Consider the following 15,964-nt stretch of genomic DNA (forward strand, 5'->3'; position numbering starts at 1 on the left):
GTATCGGCACTTACCTTTCCGATAAGCCGATAATGCCCCGCCCACCGCACCACCCCGCGACCGCCCCCCCGACCCACCGCGTCGCACCCCCCACCGTAGCGGGCGGTATACCGGTATGGATTTTTGTCCATACCGCTATACCGGTCGGGCCCCTCCCCCACCCTCCGAGTCAATAAAAAAAATTAATAAATAAACTTACCCGTAATGGGGGTGGTCCGGGCCATCCATCCTTCCTATAGTGTCCAGCGCCATTCCGGGTGGAGGGTGCACCGTTCCGGGCTGTCCTTCTCCGGGGGTGCTCTTCTCCACTCCGGGCAGGCTCCGGCCTAGTACGCTGCATAGACGCTGCTACGCCGTGACGTCAGGTGCGTCGCTGCACAGCGATGTCTATGCAGCGTACTAGGCCGGAGCCTGCCCGGAGTGGAGAAGATAACCCCCGGAGGAGGACAGCCCGGACCGGTGCACCCTCCACCCGGAATGCCGCCGGACACTACAGGAAGGAAGGATGGATGGCCCGGACCACCCTGACAGGTAGTGGAGAGAAGCGGGTGGCAGCGGCGGCCTATGGCACCGCAAAAGCCACTGCAGTACATTGATTTAAAGCGCCCGCTTTAAATCAATGCTCTGCAGCGGTGTCCAGGGGGGATAAATAGCCGATAACTTATACCGGAATATTGGTATAAGTTATCGGCTGTCGGCCCAAACCTCCACCGATTATCGGTATCGGCCCTAAAAAACGATATCGGTCGATCCCTAATACAGAGGAAGTTCTTTTCTTTTTAAATCTTTTTTCTGTCTGACCACCGTGCTCTCTGCTGACACCTCTGTCCATGTCAGGAACTGTCCAGAGCAGAAACAATTTCCTATAGAAAATCTATCCTGCTCTGGACAGTTCCTGACATGGACAGGAGTGTCAGCAGAGAGCACTGTGGTCAGACTGGAAAGAGATTTAAAAATAAAAGAACTTCCTCTGTATTATACAGGAGCCGATAAGTACTGGAAGGATTAAGATTTTTAAATAGAAACAATTTACAAATCTGTATAACTTTCTGTCATCAGTTGATTAAAAGAAAAGTGTTTTCCAGCAGAGTACCCCTTTAACTGGGTCATGTGATAACAAGTTTGTCTCACAGAAAGTCACATTGTTTAGCCTGTCAGAGGACATGGTTGATCCTGGGTCAGCTGACCTCCTGAACTACACCATGGTATAATGATCTATCAGATTCTCCTGGCAGTTCCAAGACCCCTCCCCTCCAGCTCTGTATACTGCTGCTATCTCTATGGGATCAGGATATATAGTAGTTATACACCTCCCCTCCAGCTCTATCTGTATACTGCTCCTGCTAATTCTACGGGATCAGAATATGTATTAGTTATACATCTCTCCTGAGGCTGTGTTCACATACGTCATTTTCCCAATGCAAAAAGTGCGCTTTTGTACCGCAATTGGGTAATCATTAACTTTTACAGTGTTTTTGGAAAACTGCAGCAAAAACAGCCAAAATGCAGTAGAAAAAAATCCAACACCAGCAGTCTAATTAGATGACAAGGTGTTGTGATGAGATTCCACCCCCTATATCTGCAAAGCCAAAAGATTCATGCCTGCACACCCATGCATACCACATCAGCTTAATTAGGTAAGCACAAGGTATACAAAAGAACCTCTACATGATTCTCTAGTAATAGTTTATGCTGCACTGCCTTCATAAGCAAAAATAAAAAATAAATCCTGCGGTGCTTCTTTAAATGACCATTTTATGTAATGTAGATAATAACATTACAGGTATATTTGTAATATACATTGGCTGAGAAAATACAGGAAGAGTGGGCCGGGCAAGAAGGGCTCTGTGCAGGATCCTGGCTTGTCAATCAGCCTACTGCGTGAGCCAGGAGCGTGTCACAGAACCACAGTGCACAGAGCAGCCAGTTGTCAGCTCTGAGTTGTGAGGGATGAAGTTCCCACATGAGAAGTGAGGGCAAGCAAGGGAACAGACCCTCCTTCTCAGTGAACTGCAGGCAGTGCGAGTGTGCAACATAAACAAGGGTATTAAAGGGGTATTCCGGCCTAAGACATCTTATCCCCTATCCAAAGGGGACCTCTGCGATCTCCCAGCAGCCCCCAGCATTCTATGCCAGGCACTGCAACCGAGAATGAGACGTGATGTCCCCCTCCCATAGACATGAATGGAGGGGTGTGGCGTCATGAGGGTGTGTGTGGCTGTGACGTCAAGAGGGGGTGTGGCTGTGACGTCACGAGGGGGGTGTGGCTGTGACGTCACGAGGGGTGTGTGGCTGTGACGTCACGAGGGGGTGTGGCTGTGACGTCACGAGGGTGTGTGGCTGTGACGCCATGAGGGGTGTGTGGCTGTGACGCCATGAGGGGGTGTGGCTGTGACGCCATGAGGGGGTGTGGCTGTGACGCCATGAGGGGGTGTGGCTGTGACGCCATGAGGGTGTGTGGCTGTGACGCCATGAGGGGGTGTGGCTGTGACGCCATGAGGGGGTGTGGCTGTGACGTCATGAGGGGGTGTGGCTGTGACGTCATGAGGGTGTGTGGCTGTGACGTCATGAGGGTGTGTGGCTGTGACGTCATGAGGGGGTGTGGCTGTGACGTCGTGAGGGGGTGTGGCTGTGACGTCATGAGGGGGTGTGGCTGTGATGTCGTGAGGGGGTGATGGCTGTGACTTCACATCTTGGGAGCAGCGTCAGGCACAGGATGCTGGGGGCTGCACGGAGATCGGGGGGGGTCCCAGCAGCGGGACCCGAGCGATCAGACATTTTATCCCCTATCCTTTGGATAGGAGAGGAGATGTCTAAGGCCGGAATATCCCTTTAAGAGCAATAAAAGGATGACTTATGACAGGTACAAAAGAACAGATCCCGTTAAAACAAAAAAACACACACACGGGAAATTAGTTATGGCAAACTTGACAAATTTCACTAAATGGTATCTGTATACGTGCATGCTGGACATATAAAATCAGGGACCCAGCCTAACCAGCTGCACTGTCCAGTACGATATATCACAAAGCAGAACAGGCTATTATGGAATCTGACAGGACCTAAAAGTGCTTTACTACAGGATAAGAAGTTGTTGCTCACCTGACTTGTTTGAACAGCGATTCCCCAACACATGACCTTGGACAGCGCAGGACAACAACACCCAAAGATAGCAGATTTCCAATAACTCCATTTGCCAGATGTTTGCCAGTGAGATCCAGACTGTGCCATAAGGATTCATCGCACCTACGAGAGGGAATGAGGTTATCAGTGTATACTGGACTCCAGCAGTAGCAACAACTAACAGGATTTTCATTTCCGTTCATATGTTTGAATCATATAAATGTCTCTTCTGTCTCAACTAATTTTACTTAAGCCCTTAAAGGGGTACTCCACTGCTCAGTGTTTGGAACAAACTGTTCCAAACACTGGAGCTGAGAGCCCTGCCCCCTCAATGCAAGTCTATAGGAGGGGGCATGACGGCTGTCACGCCCCCTCCCATAGACTTGCATTGAGGGGGCTGGGCTCCCGGCGCCTGCTCCAGCATTCGGAACAGTTTGATCTAAACGCTAAACAGCGGAGTACACCTTTAAGAACGCAATGATTTAATATTTTTTTGCGTTTTAACGTTTTCTACCTACAAACCCATATGAGGGAATGTTCTTTACGCCACCAATTGTACTTTATAATGACATCACTCATTGTACCACAAAATATACGGCAAAACTACGTTCTGTAGGTCTATACAATTACAACAATACCAGATTAATATATATATATATATATATATATATATCCAATTTAAATATTAGAAATGTATAAAGATTGGTCAGGTACCTCTATTTAAAATCTTAAAGGAGCAAATCCCCATAGCGAATGTCTTCTGCCCAGGACAGTTCCTGACAGAGGTGTCAGCAGAGAGTGTGGTCAGTAGTGATCGACCGATATCGATTTTTTTAGGGCCGATACCGATAATCTGTGGCCTTTCAGGCCGATAACTCATACCGGAATATCGGTATAAGTTATCGGCTATTTCTCCACCACCCCCGGCCCCGAAGAAGCAGCTGCAGAAACCGCCACCGCCACCCGCTTCTCTCCCCCTCTCCTCCCAACCACTGCCGCTGACCCCCACCCAGCACCTCACGCCTCCCCCACCGCAGCTGCCCCACTGCCTCCCCCATCCCCGGTTTAATAATTACCAGTCCGCGGGGCCCGCGCTACTTCTGAGTCCCGTCCTGCGCTGTCACTGTTCACACTAACGGTGATGTCGCGTGAGGACATCACTCGTCATTGCGCTGCGCAGTGCACAGCTTAACGCAGGACGCAGCAGGAGCCAGAAGTAGCACGGGCCCCAGACCCCGGGAACAGGAAATTATAAAACCAGGGATGGGGAGGCAGTGGGGCAGCTGCGGTGGAGGCGGCGGTCGGGGCATTATCTGATTATCGGCAAGGTAATTACCGATAACGTCCAAAATCGTGATTATCGGCCGCTAATATCGGCCAAACGGATAATCGGTCGATCCCTAGTGGTCAGACTGGAAAGAACTACACAACTTCCTCTGCAGCATACAGCAGCTGATTTTTTTAAACAGAACTATCTTACAAATCTGTATACATTTCTGACACCAGTTAATTTTTCCAATATGGGGGGCATACGTTTTGGGTGTGATCTGTATTTTTTATTGGTAACATTTTTGATTGAACTTTTTGATCACTTTTTCTAGTGTATGAGATGACCAAAAGTCAACAATTCTGGAGGAGATTTATTTATTTTTTTTACGCAATTTTATGTGCAGTTTGATTAAGGTAAATATTTTATTAGCAATGTCTCATGAAGTAATACCAGGTATGTTTATTTTTGTTTTCATTATTTTATTTGAAAAAAGGAGATTTTTTAACACTTATTGTAAAATCTCTTTCTCGAAGGATCCATTGGGGGACACAGACCGTGGGTGTATGCTGCTGTCTGTAGGAGGTGTGACACTATGGCAGCAAAAACAGTTGGCTCCTCCCAGCAGGATACGCCCGCCTTCAGGCTCTGAGCTAATCAGTTTAAGTTCCAGAGCAATAGGAGGAGACTAACAGGTCAAGAAAAACCCAAAACCCAGAACCAGAAGAAAAAACATAACTGAACACACCCTCGGACAGAGAACCAAGGAAAATCCCAAAAGGGTGGGAGCTGTGTCCCCCAATGGATCCTTCGAGAAAGAGATTTTACGGTAAGTGTTAAAAAATCTCCTTTTCTCTACCTGCTCCATTGGGGGACACAGACCGTGGGACGTACCAAAGCCGTCCCTTGGGTGTGCAGATAAGCAGTCAGGCAGATGGCCGTTCCACTGCCGCCTGCAACACTTTACAGCCCAGACTAGCATCTGCCGATGCGAAGGTATGAACTCGGTAGAACCTCGAGAAAGTGTGCAAATACGACCAGGTAGCCGCCCTGCAAATCTGCGAGGCCGAGGCTCTATTCTGGAGAACCCAGGATGCCCCAACAGAACGGGTAGAATGAGCCACAACCCTGAAAGGCGGAATCTTCCCCTTACAGCGATAGGCCTCCAAAATGGCAGACCGAATCCACCGAGAAATGGTGGCCTTGGAAGCAGGTTGTCCCTTGCGACGACCTTCCGTAAGGAAGAAAAAGGAATCACACTGACGAAACGAAGAAGTGATGGAGAGATAAGACCGAACAGCCCGAACTACATCCAGCTTGTGTAGTAAGCGCTCCTTAGGATGAGAAGGAGCAGGACAAAAAGACGGGAGGACAATGTCCTCATTGAGATGAAAGGCCGAAACCACCTTAGGCAAAAATGAGGGATCTGGCCGGAAAACAACCTTGTCTTGGTGGATCACCAGAAACGGCAGGAGAGAGCTGCCAATTCAGACACCCTCCGGATGGAGGTGATAGCAACAAGAAGAGCCACTTTCCAAGAAAGGAGGCGGAGACACACCTCTCTAAGGGGCTCAAAGGGTGCACCCTGGAGGGCAATCAGAACCAAATTCAAGTCCCAAGGGGGAGAGGGTGACCGATAAGGAGGAACAGCATGCGTCACTTCTTGAAGGAAAGAGAATTAGAAGTCAGGGACCGCTGAAAAAGAACAGTAAGGGCCGAAACCTGACCTTTAAGGGAACTGAGAGACAACCCTAGTTCCAACCCCGACTGCAAAAAGGAGAGAAGAAGGGGAACCGAGAAGGTTACCGGGGAGAAGTCTTGAGCTTCACACCAACGAAAATAAGACCGCCAAGTACGGTGGTAAATTCTTGCAGAGGAGGGCTTACGAGCCTTGAGCATGGTGTGAAAGACTTGGGAAGAGAACCCGCGGGCCCTCAAAACCGCGGTCTCAACCGCCACACCGTCAAATGCAGCGACTGTAAATTGGGGTGGCAAAGAGGACCCTGAGAGAGCAAGTCCGGACAGAGTGGAAAGCGCAGTGGAGTGTCGTCCAGGAGCCTGACTACGTCGGCGTACCACGACCTTCGGGGCCAATCTGGAGCTACCAGAATGGCGGGGACGTCCTCTGCCTTGAGCTTCCTCAGCACCCTGGGAAGGAGCGGAAGAGGAGGGAACAGATAGGGTAGGGCAAACCCCGGCCAAGGAATCACTAGGGCGTCCATGGCCAGAGCCTGAGGGTCCCGGGACTTGGACACAAAACGAAGGATCTCCCATTTGTGCCGGGACGCGAAGAGGTCCCCGTCCGGAATGCCCCAGAGGTCGCAGAGTTGTGCAAAGACCTCTGGATGTAGAGACCACTCGCCGGGGTCGGGTGAGGACCGACTGAGGAAGACCGCTTCCCAGTTGAGCACCCCGGAATGTGAATTGCCGAAATGGCCGGAACCTTGCTCTCCGCCCAGGTGAGAATCTTGGTCACCTCGGCCATGGCTGCCGAGCTGCGAGTGCCGCCCTGTCGATTAATATACGCCACGGCCGTGGCGTTGTCCGACTGAACGGGACTGAAGACGGGACTCCCAATGAAGAAGACAAAGAAGAATCGCCCGTAATTCTAATATGTTTATCGGAAGAAGGGTCTCCTGGGGAGACCAGAGTACCTGAACCGTCCAATCCCTAAATACGCCGCCCCAGCCCGACAGGCTGGCATCGGTTGTAACAAGCTGCCAGTGAAGGGGAAGAAACGACCGCCCTTGGAGAAGAAGGGGGGAGCGGAGCCACCAGAGCAGAGATTGACTGACCCTGCGAGGGAGAACAATCTGACGATCGAGGGACAGAGGAGACCTGTTCCATCGGGAAAGAATCGCCAGTTGAAGGGGGCGGTAATGAAACTGGGCAAAGGGTACGGCCTCCATAGTTGCCACCATCCGACCCAGGACTTCCATACAATTGCGGATGGAGACTGATACCAGGGACCAAAGGGAGCGGACCCCCCGACCGGAGCGCCAGACGTTTGTCCGGCGGAAGACAAATCCGGGCAGAGGCCGTGTCGAATTGAAGTCCCAGGAAGGTTAGAGACTGGGTAGGGCAGAGGACTGACTTGTCCCGGTTGACCATCCACCCGAAGCGAGTCAGAGTGTGGAGAGTGATGTCCAGATTCTCCAGAGTCTGGTCTCTGGTTGGAGCCTTGATGAGAAGGTCGTCCAGATAGGGTATCACCGAGATTCAACTCGACCGTAACAGGCCCATCACTGGCGCAAGGAAATTGTAAAGACCCGAGGAGCCGTGGCTAGACCGAAGGGGAGAGCTACAAATTGAAAGTGCCCCTCCGGAACCGCAAAGTGGAGGTACCGATGATGGCCTGGGAATATTGGCACATGGAGGTAGGCATCCTTGATGTCCACTGATGAAAGGAACTCCCCTTGTTCCACGAGGGGAATGCTCACGTCTATCTGAAGACTCAATGGAAGAGTCAGACCAGGCACCCCTAGGACGCTTGTGAGAGCGTGAAGTATGTGGAGACGAGGAACAGGCCCTTCCAGAGGTCCTGAGCAGGGAAGACCCCTTCAAGCCGGACACCACTTCCCGGGAGGTCTCAGCCACCGAACGGGAGACTTTGGGCAAGTCATCCATATACAGGGTCAGGGAAGAAACCCAGGCTGGAGGAGCGGCTGAACCCACCGGGACCGAAGGGACATCAGGGGGTACCAGGGGATCTGGGGGAGCAGGCAGGGCAAGTGGGCTCAGCAGAGCCAGACATCTTGGTATTACAGTGCTTACAGAGATAGTAAGTCACGGAAGTTCCAGGTTTCTGTTTAGAGGAAGGAACAGCTCTGGATACGGACATAATGTAGAAAGAAAAAAGGAGATATGAACTTTCTCACCCTAGTCTGTGTCCCCTGTCAGCTGAAATGAGGAGAACTCGCTCTGAGCAGCTAGAAAGAGAGTGAACAGGCCAGCCAATAGGAAGAGAGGGGCGTGCCTGAAGCAAGGCACTCACTAACTGACCCCTTCTCACTGAAAATAGCGCCCACGGCGCTGATTGGAGGCTGCTTCGCGCCTCCGAGAGCTCCTAGGCCTGTGGGTGGAGCTATAGACTGCCTTAAAGAACTGTCATGGCGCCCGCTCCTTGTCCCGAGTGCACCTGACGGCCGTTTATGCGCCCGGGGAAGAGAGCGGGCGGACAAAGCGGCGGCAGAGACTGCCGGTGAAAGAAAGGGTAAGCCGGTGCTGAAGCGCCCGGCTAACGGCAGCGCCGCGGCTATCAGCCGCATATAAGGCGCTGCCGACAAAACGAAAGTAAACCGGCACTGAGAGCGTCCGGCCCGATACAGCGCAGCGGCTGACAGCCGCATATAAAGCACTGACATGGTAGCACAAGCACACACATAAGTGAAGTGCACCAAGCACACACACACACAGAAGTGAAGTGCACCAAGCACACACACACACACACACAAGTGTAGTGCCCCATAAAAAATGCCCCCTCAGGTGCCACTGCTCCCCCAGAATAAAGTACAGCCCTTGCATAGGTTAGCCCATAAAGTGTAGGTGGGACAAATCAGGGGGTCTCCAAGGGTTGCGAGTCCATACCTATGGAGAAAAAAAGGGGGGAAAGTACTTACCTCAGTCAGAAGAACTTACCTAAAGGAGTCTTAAGTGAAGTCTTCAGTCAGCTTTAGTTACCTGCATCACGCCTGGCTGCTATGCGCGAGCAGGTAAATAGGGGGACTCGGACACATGAGGTACCACCCAAGCGCTGACTGTTGGTGAGGGGGGGTTAACAGCGCATATACGCAATGTCTGTGCCCCCTCACTCGCAATGGGGAAACGGGGAACTGCAGTCCCTGAGTCCCCACCTGAAAACAGAAAAGAAAAGGAATAAAAAACTAACACGTCCCTAACTAGGAAAACAAAAAAAAAAAACAGAAGACCATGTCCACCTCCTCAGACACCAAGCTTAAACTGATTAGCTCAGAGCCTGAAGGCGGGTATATCCTGCTGGGAGGAGCCAACAGTTTTTGTTGCCATAGTGTCACACCTCCTAGAGACAGCAGCATACACCCACGGTCTGTGTCCCCCAATGGAGCCGATAGAGAAATAGCGATTTAAGCTTTTTAAGCTATTAGGGGGAGGGGCTTATTCAGATTTATTAATACATGCAATCTTTCGAATAAAAACACTGGTAATGCTATCAATAGTATGGCATTGATCAGTGTTGGTGGTCTGCTTATACAGGCTTCCTGTTTTTTCAGAGCGCTAATCGGACATGACGGTGGCAGGTAGAGAACCTTCTCAGTCATCTTCTTAGCTGATCAGGACCTCCACCATTTTGCTGAGAAGGTCCCGATCAGCCACCACAACTAACCGGGAAATGCATTTTACCACTTTTACATGCTGTGATCAACTTTGATCACAGTGTCTATAGATTTCATGCCTGAACGGTGATGTCCGGCAGTAGCTGTGGACCAACCTGGTATGAAGCACGCCTCATACAGTCAGAGTAGTGTGTAAACATGCACCCTGCACTCAAAGGGTTAAGCTTAAATGGGCGCCATCAGATTCAAAAACTTTTTATATGTTGTACATCTTGGCAGAGCAAACATTTGATATACTTTAGAAAGTGTTATTTCCTTTTTATAGAAATCATGGCTTATAAAACCATGGCTTTGTCCAAGCTGAGGCACAGGCATGGACAGAGTCCAGTAAGTGAGGGGATGGCTAGCACAGAGGAGTGCTATCAGACAGGAGAGAGCACGGAAGAGTGCTATCAGACAGGAGAGAGCATATCAGACAGGAGAGAGCACAGAGGAGTGCTACCAGACAGGAGAGAGCACGGAAGAGTGCTATCAGACAGGAGAGAGCATATCAGACAGGAGAGAGCACAGAGGAGTGCTATCAGACAGGAGAGAGAACAGAGGAGTGCCATCAGACAGGAGAGAGCATATCAGACAGGAGAGAGCACAGAGGAGTGCCATCAGACAGGAGAGAGCACAGAGGAGTGCCATCAGACAGGAGAGAGCACAGAGGAGTGCCATCAGACAGGAGAGAGCACAGAGGAGTGCTATCAGACAGGAGAGAGCACAGAGGAGTGCTATCAGACAGGAGAGAGCACAGAGGAGTGCTATCAGACAGGAGAGAGCACAGAGGAGTGCTATCAGACAGGAGAGAGCACAGAGGAGTGCCAGACAGGAGAGAGTACAGAGGAGCGCTATCAGAAAGGAGAGAGCACAGAGGAGTGCTAGCTCACCCTCACTCACTGGACTTTGTCCATGCCTGTGCTTCAACTTGGAAAAAGCCATGATTTTTTACACCGTGATTTCTATAATAAGGAAATAACATTTTCTTATTAAGTATATTAGAAAGGTTAATGTTTTGCCAAAATGTACAACATATAGTTTTTTTTTATCTGACAGTGCCCATTTAACATTGTGGTTTATTGGAGTGCAGAGTGCAATCAGACAGGCGAGAGCACGGAAGAGTGCTAACAGACATAGAAGAACACAGAGGAGTGCTATCAGACAAGAGAGAGCACAGAGGAGTGCTATAAGACAGAGGAGAACACAGAGGAGTACTATCAGACAGGAGAGAGCACAGAGGAGTGCTATGAGACAGGAGAGAACACAGAGGAGTGCTATCAGACAGGAGAGAGCACAGAGGAGTGCTATCAGACAGGAGAGAGCACAGAGGAGTGCCATCAGACAGGAGAGAGCACAGAGGAGCGCTATCAGAAAGGGGAGAGCACAGAGGAGTGCTAGCTCACCCTCACTCACTGGACTTTGTCCATGCCTGTGCTTCAACTTGGAAAAAGCCATGATTTTTTACACAGTGATTTCTATAATAAGGAAATAACATTTTCTTATGAAGTATATTAGAAAGGTTAATGTTTTGCCAAAATGTACAACATATAGTTTTTTTTTATCTGACAGTGCCCATTTAACATTGTGGTCTATTGGAGTTATTTCCCTCTCCTCATAGATCGGTCACACAATGTATGGATGTGCTGGATTTTCCACAGCAGGAGCAGTAGTATAAGACTTCTGTAATAAAATGCTTTCACAGGTCATAGAGAAAAAAAAGGCTTCACATTTTAAGGACTTACGAAAGTCTGTTCCATCTCTTGCACACTCGGGACGCTCTCAGGAGGTCGGTTACATGTAGGTAGGAAAAAATGCCTAAAAGTAGCTCATCGGGGAGCGAATCCCAGGATATCACTGTGCGGTAAAAAATAATATTAATTATAATACATTTGCTGTTGGCATGTAACTTCTTGGTGAATAAATAAATTATATATATATATATATATATATATATATATATATATAGATATATAGTGAGGGTCACTTATGGGAGATACTGCATATATAATGTGAGGGGTGGAGTCACTTATGGGATATACTGTATATATAATGTGAGGGGTGGACTCACTTATGGGATATACTGTATATATATATATATATATATATATATATATATATATATATATATATAATGTGAGGGGTGGACTCACTTATGGGAGATACTGTACTACAGTGGGGATCAAAAGTTTGGGCACCCCAGGTAAAAATTTGTATTAATGTGCATAAAGAAGCCAAGGAAAGATGGAAAAATCTCCAAAAGGCATCAAATTACAGATTAGACATTCTTATAATATGTCAACAAAAGTTAGATTTTATTTCCATCATTTACACTTTCAAAATAACAGAAAACAAAATGGCATCTGCAAAAGTTTGGGCACCCTGCAGAGTCAATATCTTGTACTGCCCCCTTTGGCAAGTATCACAGCTTGTAAACGCTTTTTGTATCCAGCCAATAGTCTTTCAATTCTTGTTTGAGGTATCTTTGCCCATTCTTCATTACAAAAGTCTTCCAGTTCTTTGAGATTTCTGGGCTGTCTGTCACGCACTGCTCTTTTAAGGTCTATCCATAGATTTTCAATTATGTTGAGGTCAGGAGATTGTGAAGGCAATGGCAAAACCTTCAGTTTACGCCTCTTGATGTAATCCCCTGTGGATTTCGAGGTGTGTTTAGGGTCATTATCCATTTATAGAAGCCATCCTCTCTTTAACTTCAGCTTTTTCACAGATGGCATCAAGTTAGCATCCAAAATTTGCTAAAATTTTATTGAATCCATTTTTCCTTCTACTCGTGAGATGTTCCCTGTGCCACTGGCTGCAATACAACCCCAAAGCATGATTGATCCACCCCCATGCTTAACAGTTGAACAGAGGTTCTTTTAATTAACTTCTGTTCCCCTTCTTCTCCAAACGAACCTTTGCTCATTCCGGCCAAAAAGTTCAATTTTAACCTCATCGGTCCACAGAACTTGTTTCCAAAATGCATCAGGCTTGTCTATATGTTCATTTGCAAAGTTCAAACGCTGATTTTTGTGGTGAGGACGTAGAAGAGGTTTTCTTCTGATGACTCTTCCATTAGGACCATATTTGTACAAGTATCTCTTTATAGTGGAATAGTGGACCACAACTCCAGTGTCTGCCAGATCTTTCTGGAGGGATTGTGCAGTCAAACATGGGTTTTGAACTGTTTTTCTCACAATCCTTGAAGCTGTTCTGTGATATTTTTCTTGGTCTTCCAGATCTTGCTTTAACTTCCACTGTTCCTGATGACTGCCATTTCTTAATTACATTCCGAACAGAGGATATTGACATCTGAAAACGTTTAGCTATCTTCTTATAGCCTTCTCCAACTTTGTGAGCGTCAACTATTTTCAGTTTTATATTTCTAGACAACTGCTTAGAAGAACACATGGTGCTGATTGTTGGGGCAAGGTCAGATGAGTCTGGGCATTTAAAACCTTTGAGATTGACATCACCTGGTCTTCCCAGATGATGATTGAGAACAATCTATGACACTGGCAGGTCTCAGCTTTGCAAAGGGGGCAGTGCATGCTATAAATTCTGCAGGGTGCCCAAACTTTTGCAGACGCCATTTTTTTGTTTTCTGTTATTTTGAAAGTGTAAACGATGGAAATAAAATCTAACTTTTGTTGACATATTATAAGAATGTCTAATCTGTAATTTGATGCATGTTGGAGATTTTTCCATCTTTCCTTGGCTTCTTTATGCACATTAATACAAATTTTTACCTGGGATGCCCAAACTTTTGATCCCCACTGTATATAATGTGAGGGGTGGACTCACTTATGGGATATACTGTATATATTGTGAGGGGTGGACTCACTTATGGGAGATACTGTATATATTGTGAGGGGTGGACTCACTTATGGGAGATACTGTATATATAATGTGAGGGGTGGAATCACTTATGGGATATACTGTATATATAATGTGAGGGGTGGACTCACTTATGGGAGATACTGTATATATAATGTGAGGGGTGGACTCACTTATGGGAGATACTGTATATATTGTGAGGGGTGGACTCACTTATGGGAGATACTGTATATATAATGTGAGGGGTGGACTCACTTATGGGAGATACTGTATATATAATGTGAGGAGTGGAGTCACTTATGGGATATACTGTATATATAATGTGAGGGGTGGACTCACTTATGGGAGATACTGTATATATAATGTGAGGGGTGGACTCACTTATGGGATATACTGTATATATAATGTGAGGGGTGGACTCACTTATGGGAGATATTGTATATATAATGTGAGGGGTGGACTCACTTATGGGAGATACTGTATATATAATGTGAGGGGTGGAGTCACTTATGGGAGATACTGTATATATTGTGAGGGGTGGACTCACTTATGGGAGATACTGTATATATAATGTGAGGGGTGGAATCACTTATGGGATATACTGTATATATAATGTGAGGGGTGGACTCACTTATGGGAGATACTGTATATATAATGTGAGGGGTGGACTCACTTATGGGAGATACTGTATATATTGTGAGGGGTGGAGTCACTTATGGGAGATACTGTATATATAATGTGAGGGGTGGACTCACTTATGGGAGATACTGTATATATAATGTGAGGGGTGGAGTCACTTATGGGAGATACTGTATATATAATGTGAGGGGTGGACTCACTTATGGGAGATACTGTATATATAATGTGGGGGGTGGACTCACTTATGGGATATACTGTATATATAATGTGAGGGGTGGAATCACTTATGGGATATACTGTATATATAATGTGAGGGGTGGACTCACTTATGGGAGATACTGTATATATAATGTGAGGGGTGGACTCACTTATGGGAGATACTGTATATATAATGTGAGGGGTGGAGTCACTTATGGGAGATACTGTGTATATAATGTGAGGGGTGGACTCACTTATGGGATATACTGTATATATAATGTGAGGGGTGGAGTCACTTATAGGAGATACTGTATATATAATGTGAGGAGTGGAGTCACTTATGGGATATACTGTATATATAATGTGAGGGGTGGACTCACTTATGGGAGATACTGTATATATAATGTGAGGGGTGGACTCACTTATGGGATATACTGTATATATAATGTGAGGGGTGGACTCACTTATGGGAGATATTGTATATATAATGTGAGGGGTGGACTCACTTATGGGATATACTGTATATAATGTGAGGGGTGGAATCACTTATGGGATATACTGTATATATAATGTGAGGGGTGGACTCACTTATGGGAGATACTGTATATATAATGTGAGGGGTGGAGTCACTTATGGGAGATACTGTGTATATAATGTGAGGGGTGGACTCACTTATGGGATATACTGTATATATAATGTGAGGGGTGGACTTACTTATGGGATATACTGTATATAATGTGAGGGGTGGAGTCACTTATGGGAGATACTGTATATATAATGTGAGGGGTGGAGTCACTTATGGTATATACTGTATATAATGTGAGGGGTGGAGTCACTTATGGGAGATACTGTATATATAATGTGAGGGGTGGAGTCACTTATGGTATATACTGTATATATATATATATATATATATATATATATATATATATATATATATATATATAATGTGAGGGGTGGACTCATCTGTCCACTGTTCCATACAGGTTATCAGTAGATTCGTTATGTACCTGGCTGAGGTAACCTCGATGTCCTGGGACGTCTGGCAATGAAGAAGCAGTCGTCTCTTTCCTTCTGTCTCTGTCTCTTTTGTGGAGGAGTCATCTGCATGATTTGGTCCTGAGGGGTGTTTTCTGTGTCCTGCGGATCTTTCTCCATCGGGGTCACTCCCATCCCACAAAGCAGATCCGAACTTTTCTTTACGTCCCATGACCATGAACTGAGCTTTGTCGATGTATTCAAGACCGAAGTCGAAATCTCCTGAAGATGTTTCCTGGAAGAACAGCCCCACATTTATCACCCTAATATTGTACGGTAAATAAGGTTGTTATTAATAGAAATAAAGTGTAATGGATGGGGAAGGAAGGAGTCCCGAAACTGCATAGGGGTGGGCGTTACCGGGTGCTCCTGATAAAGGGTATTGTTCTCATATATAGGCTGTATTACTATTAAAGGGGTACTCCGCTGGAAAAAAAATGTTTAAATCAACTGGTGCCAGAAAGTTAAACAGATTTGTAAATTACTTCTATTAAAAAATCTTAATCCTTCC

The 15,964-nt window shown here is 46.9% G+C and overlaps 1 protein-coding gene across 3 annotated transcripts in view; it reads right to left on the reverse strand.

The window, feature by feature from the left end:
• SKP2 (S-phase kinase associated protein 2) overlaps positions 1 to 15,964 on the reverse strand; it is a 35,095-nt gene that overhangs the window by 14,419 nt on the left and 4,712 nt on the right. For all 3 annotated transcript variants that reach the window (XM_056546537.1, XM_056546517.1, XM_056546527.1), the window contains exons 2-4: positions 15,426 to 15,688; positions 11,487 to 11,598; positions 3,103 to 3,246 (exon numbers count right to left, since the gene is read on the reverse strand). In XM_056546537.1, coding sequence (XP_056402512.1) covers positions 3,103 to 3,246; positions 11,487 to 11,598; positions 15,426 to 15,588 — 419 coding nt within the window. In that variant the 5' untranslated portion in view covers positions 15,589 to 15,688. The remainder of the gene's footprint in view (positions 1 to 3,102; positions 3,247 to 11,486; positions 11,599 to 15,425; positions 15,689 to 15,964) is intronic.

This window comes from Hyla sarda, chromosome 1 (assembly GCF_029499605.1).
Source record: "Hyla sarda isolate aHylSar1 chromosome 1, aHylSar1.hap1, whole genome shotgun sequence".
Classification (NCBI taxonomy): Eukaryota; Metazoa; Chordata; class Amphibia; order Anura; family Hylidae; genus Hyla; species Hyla sarda.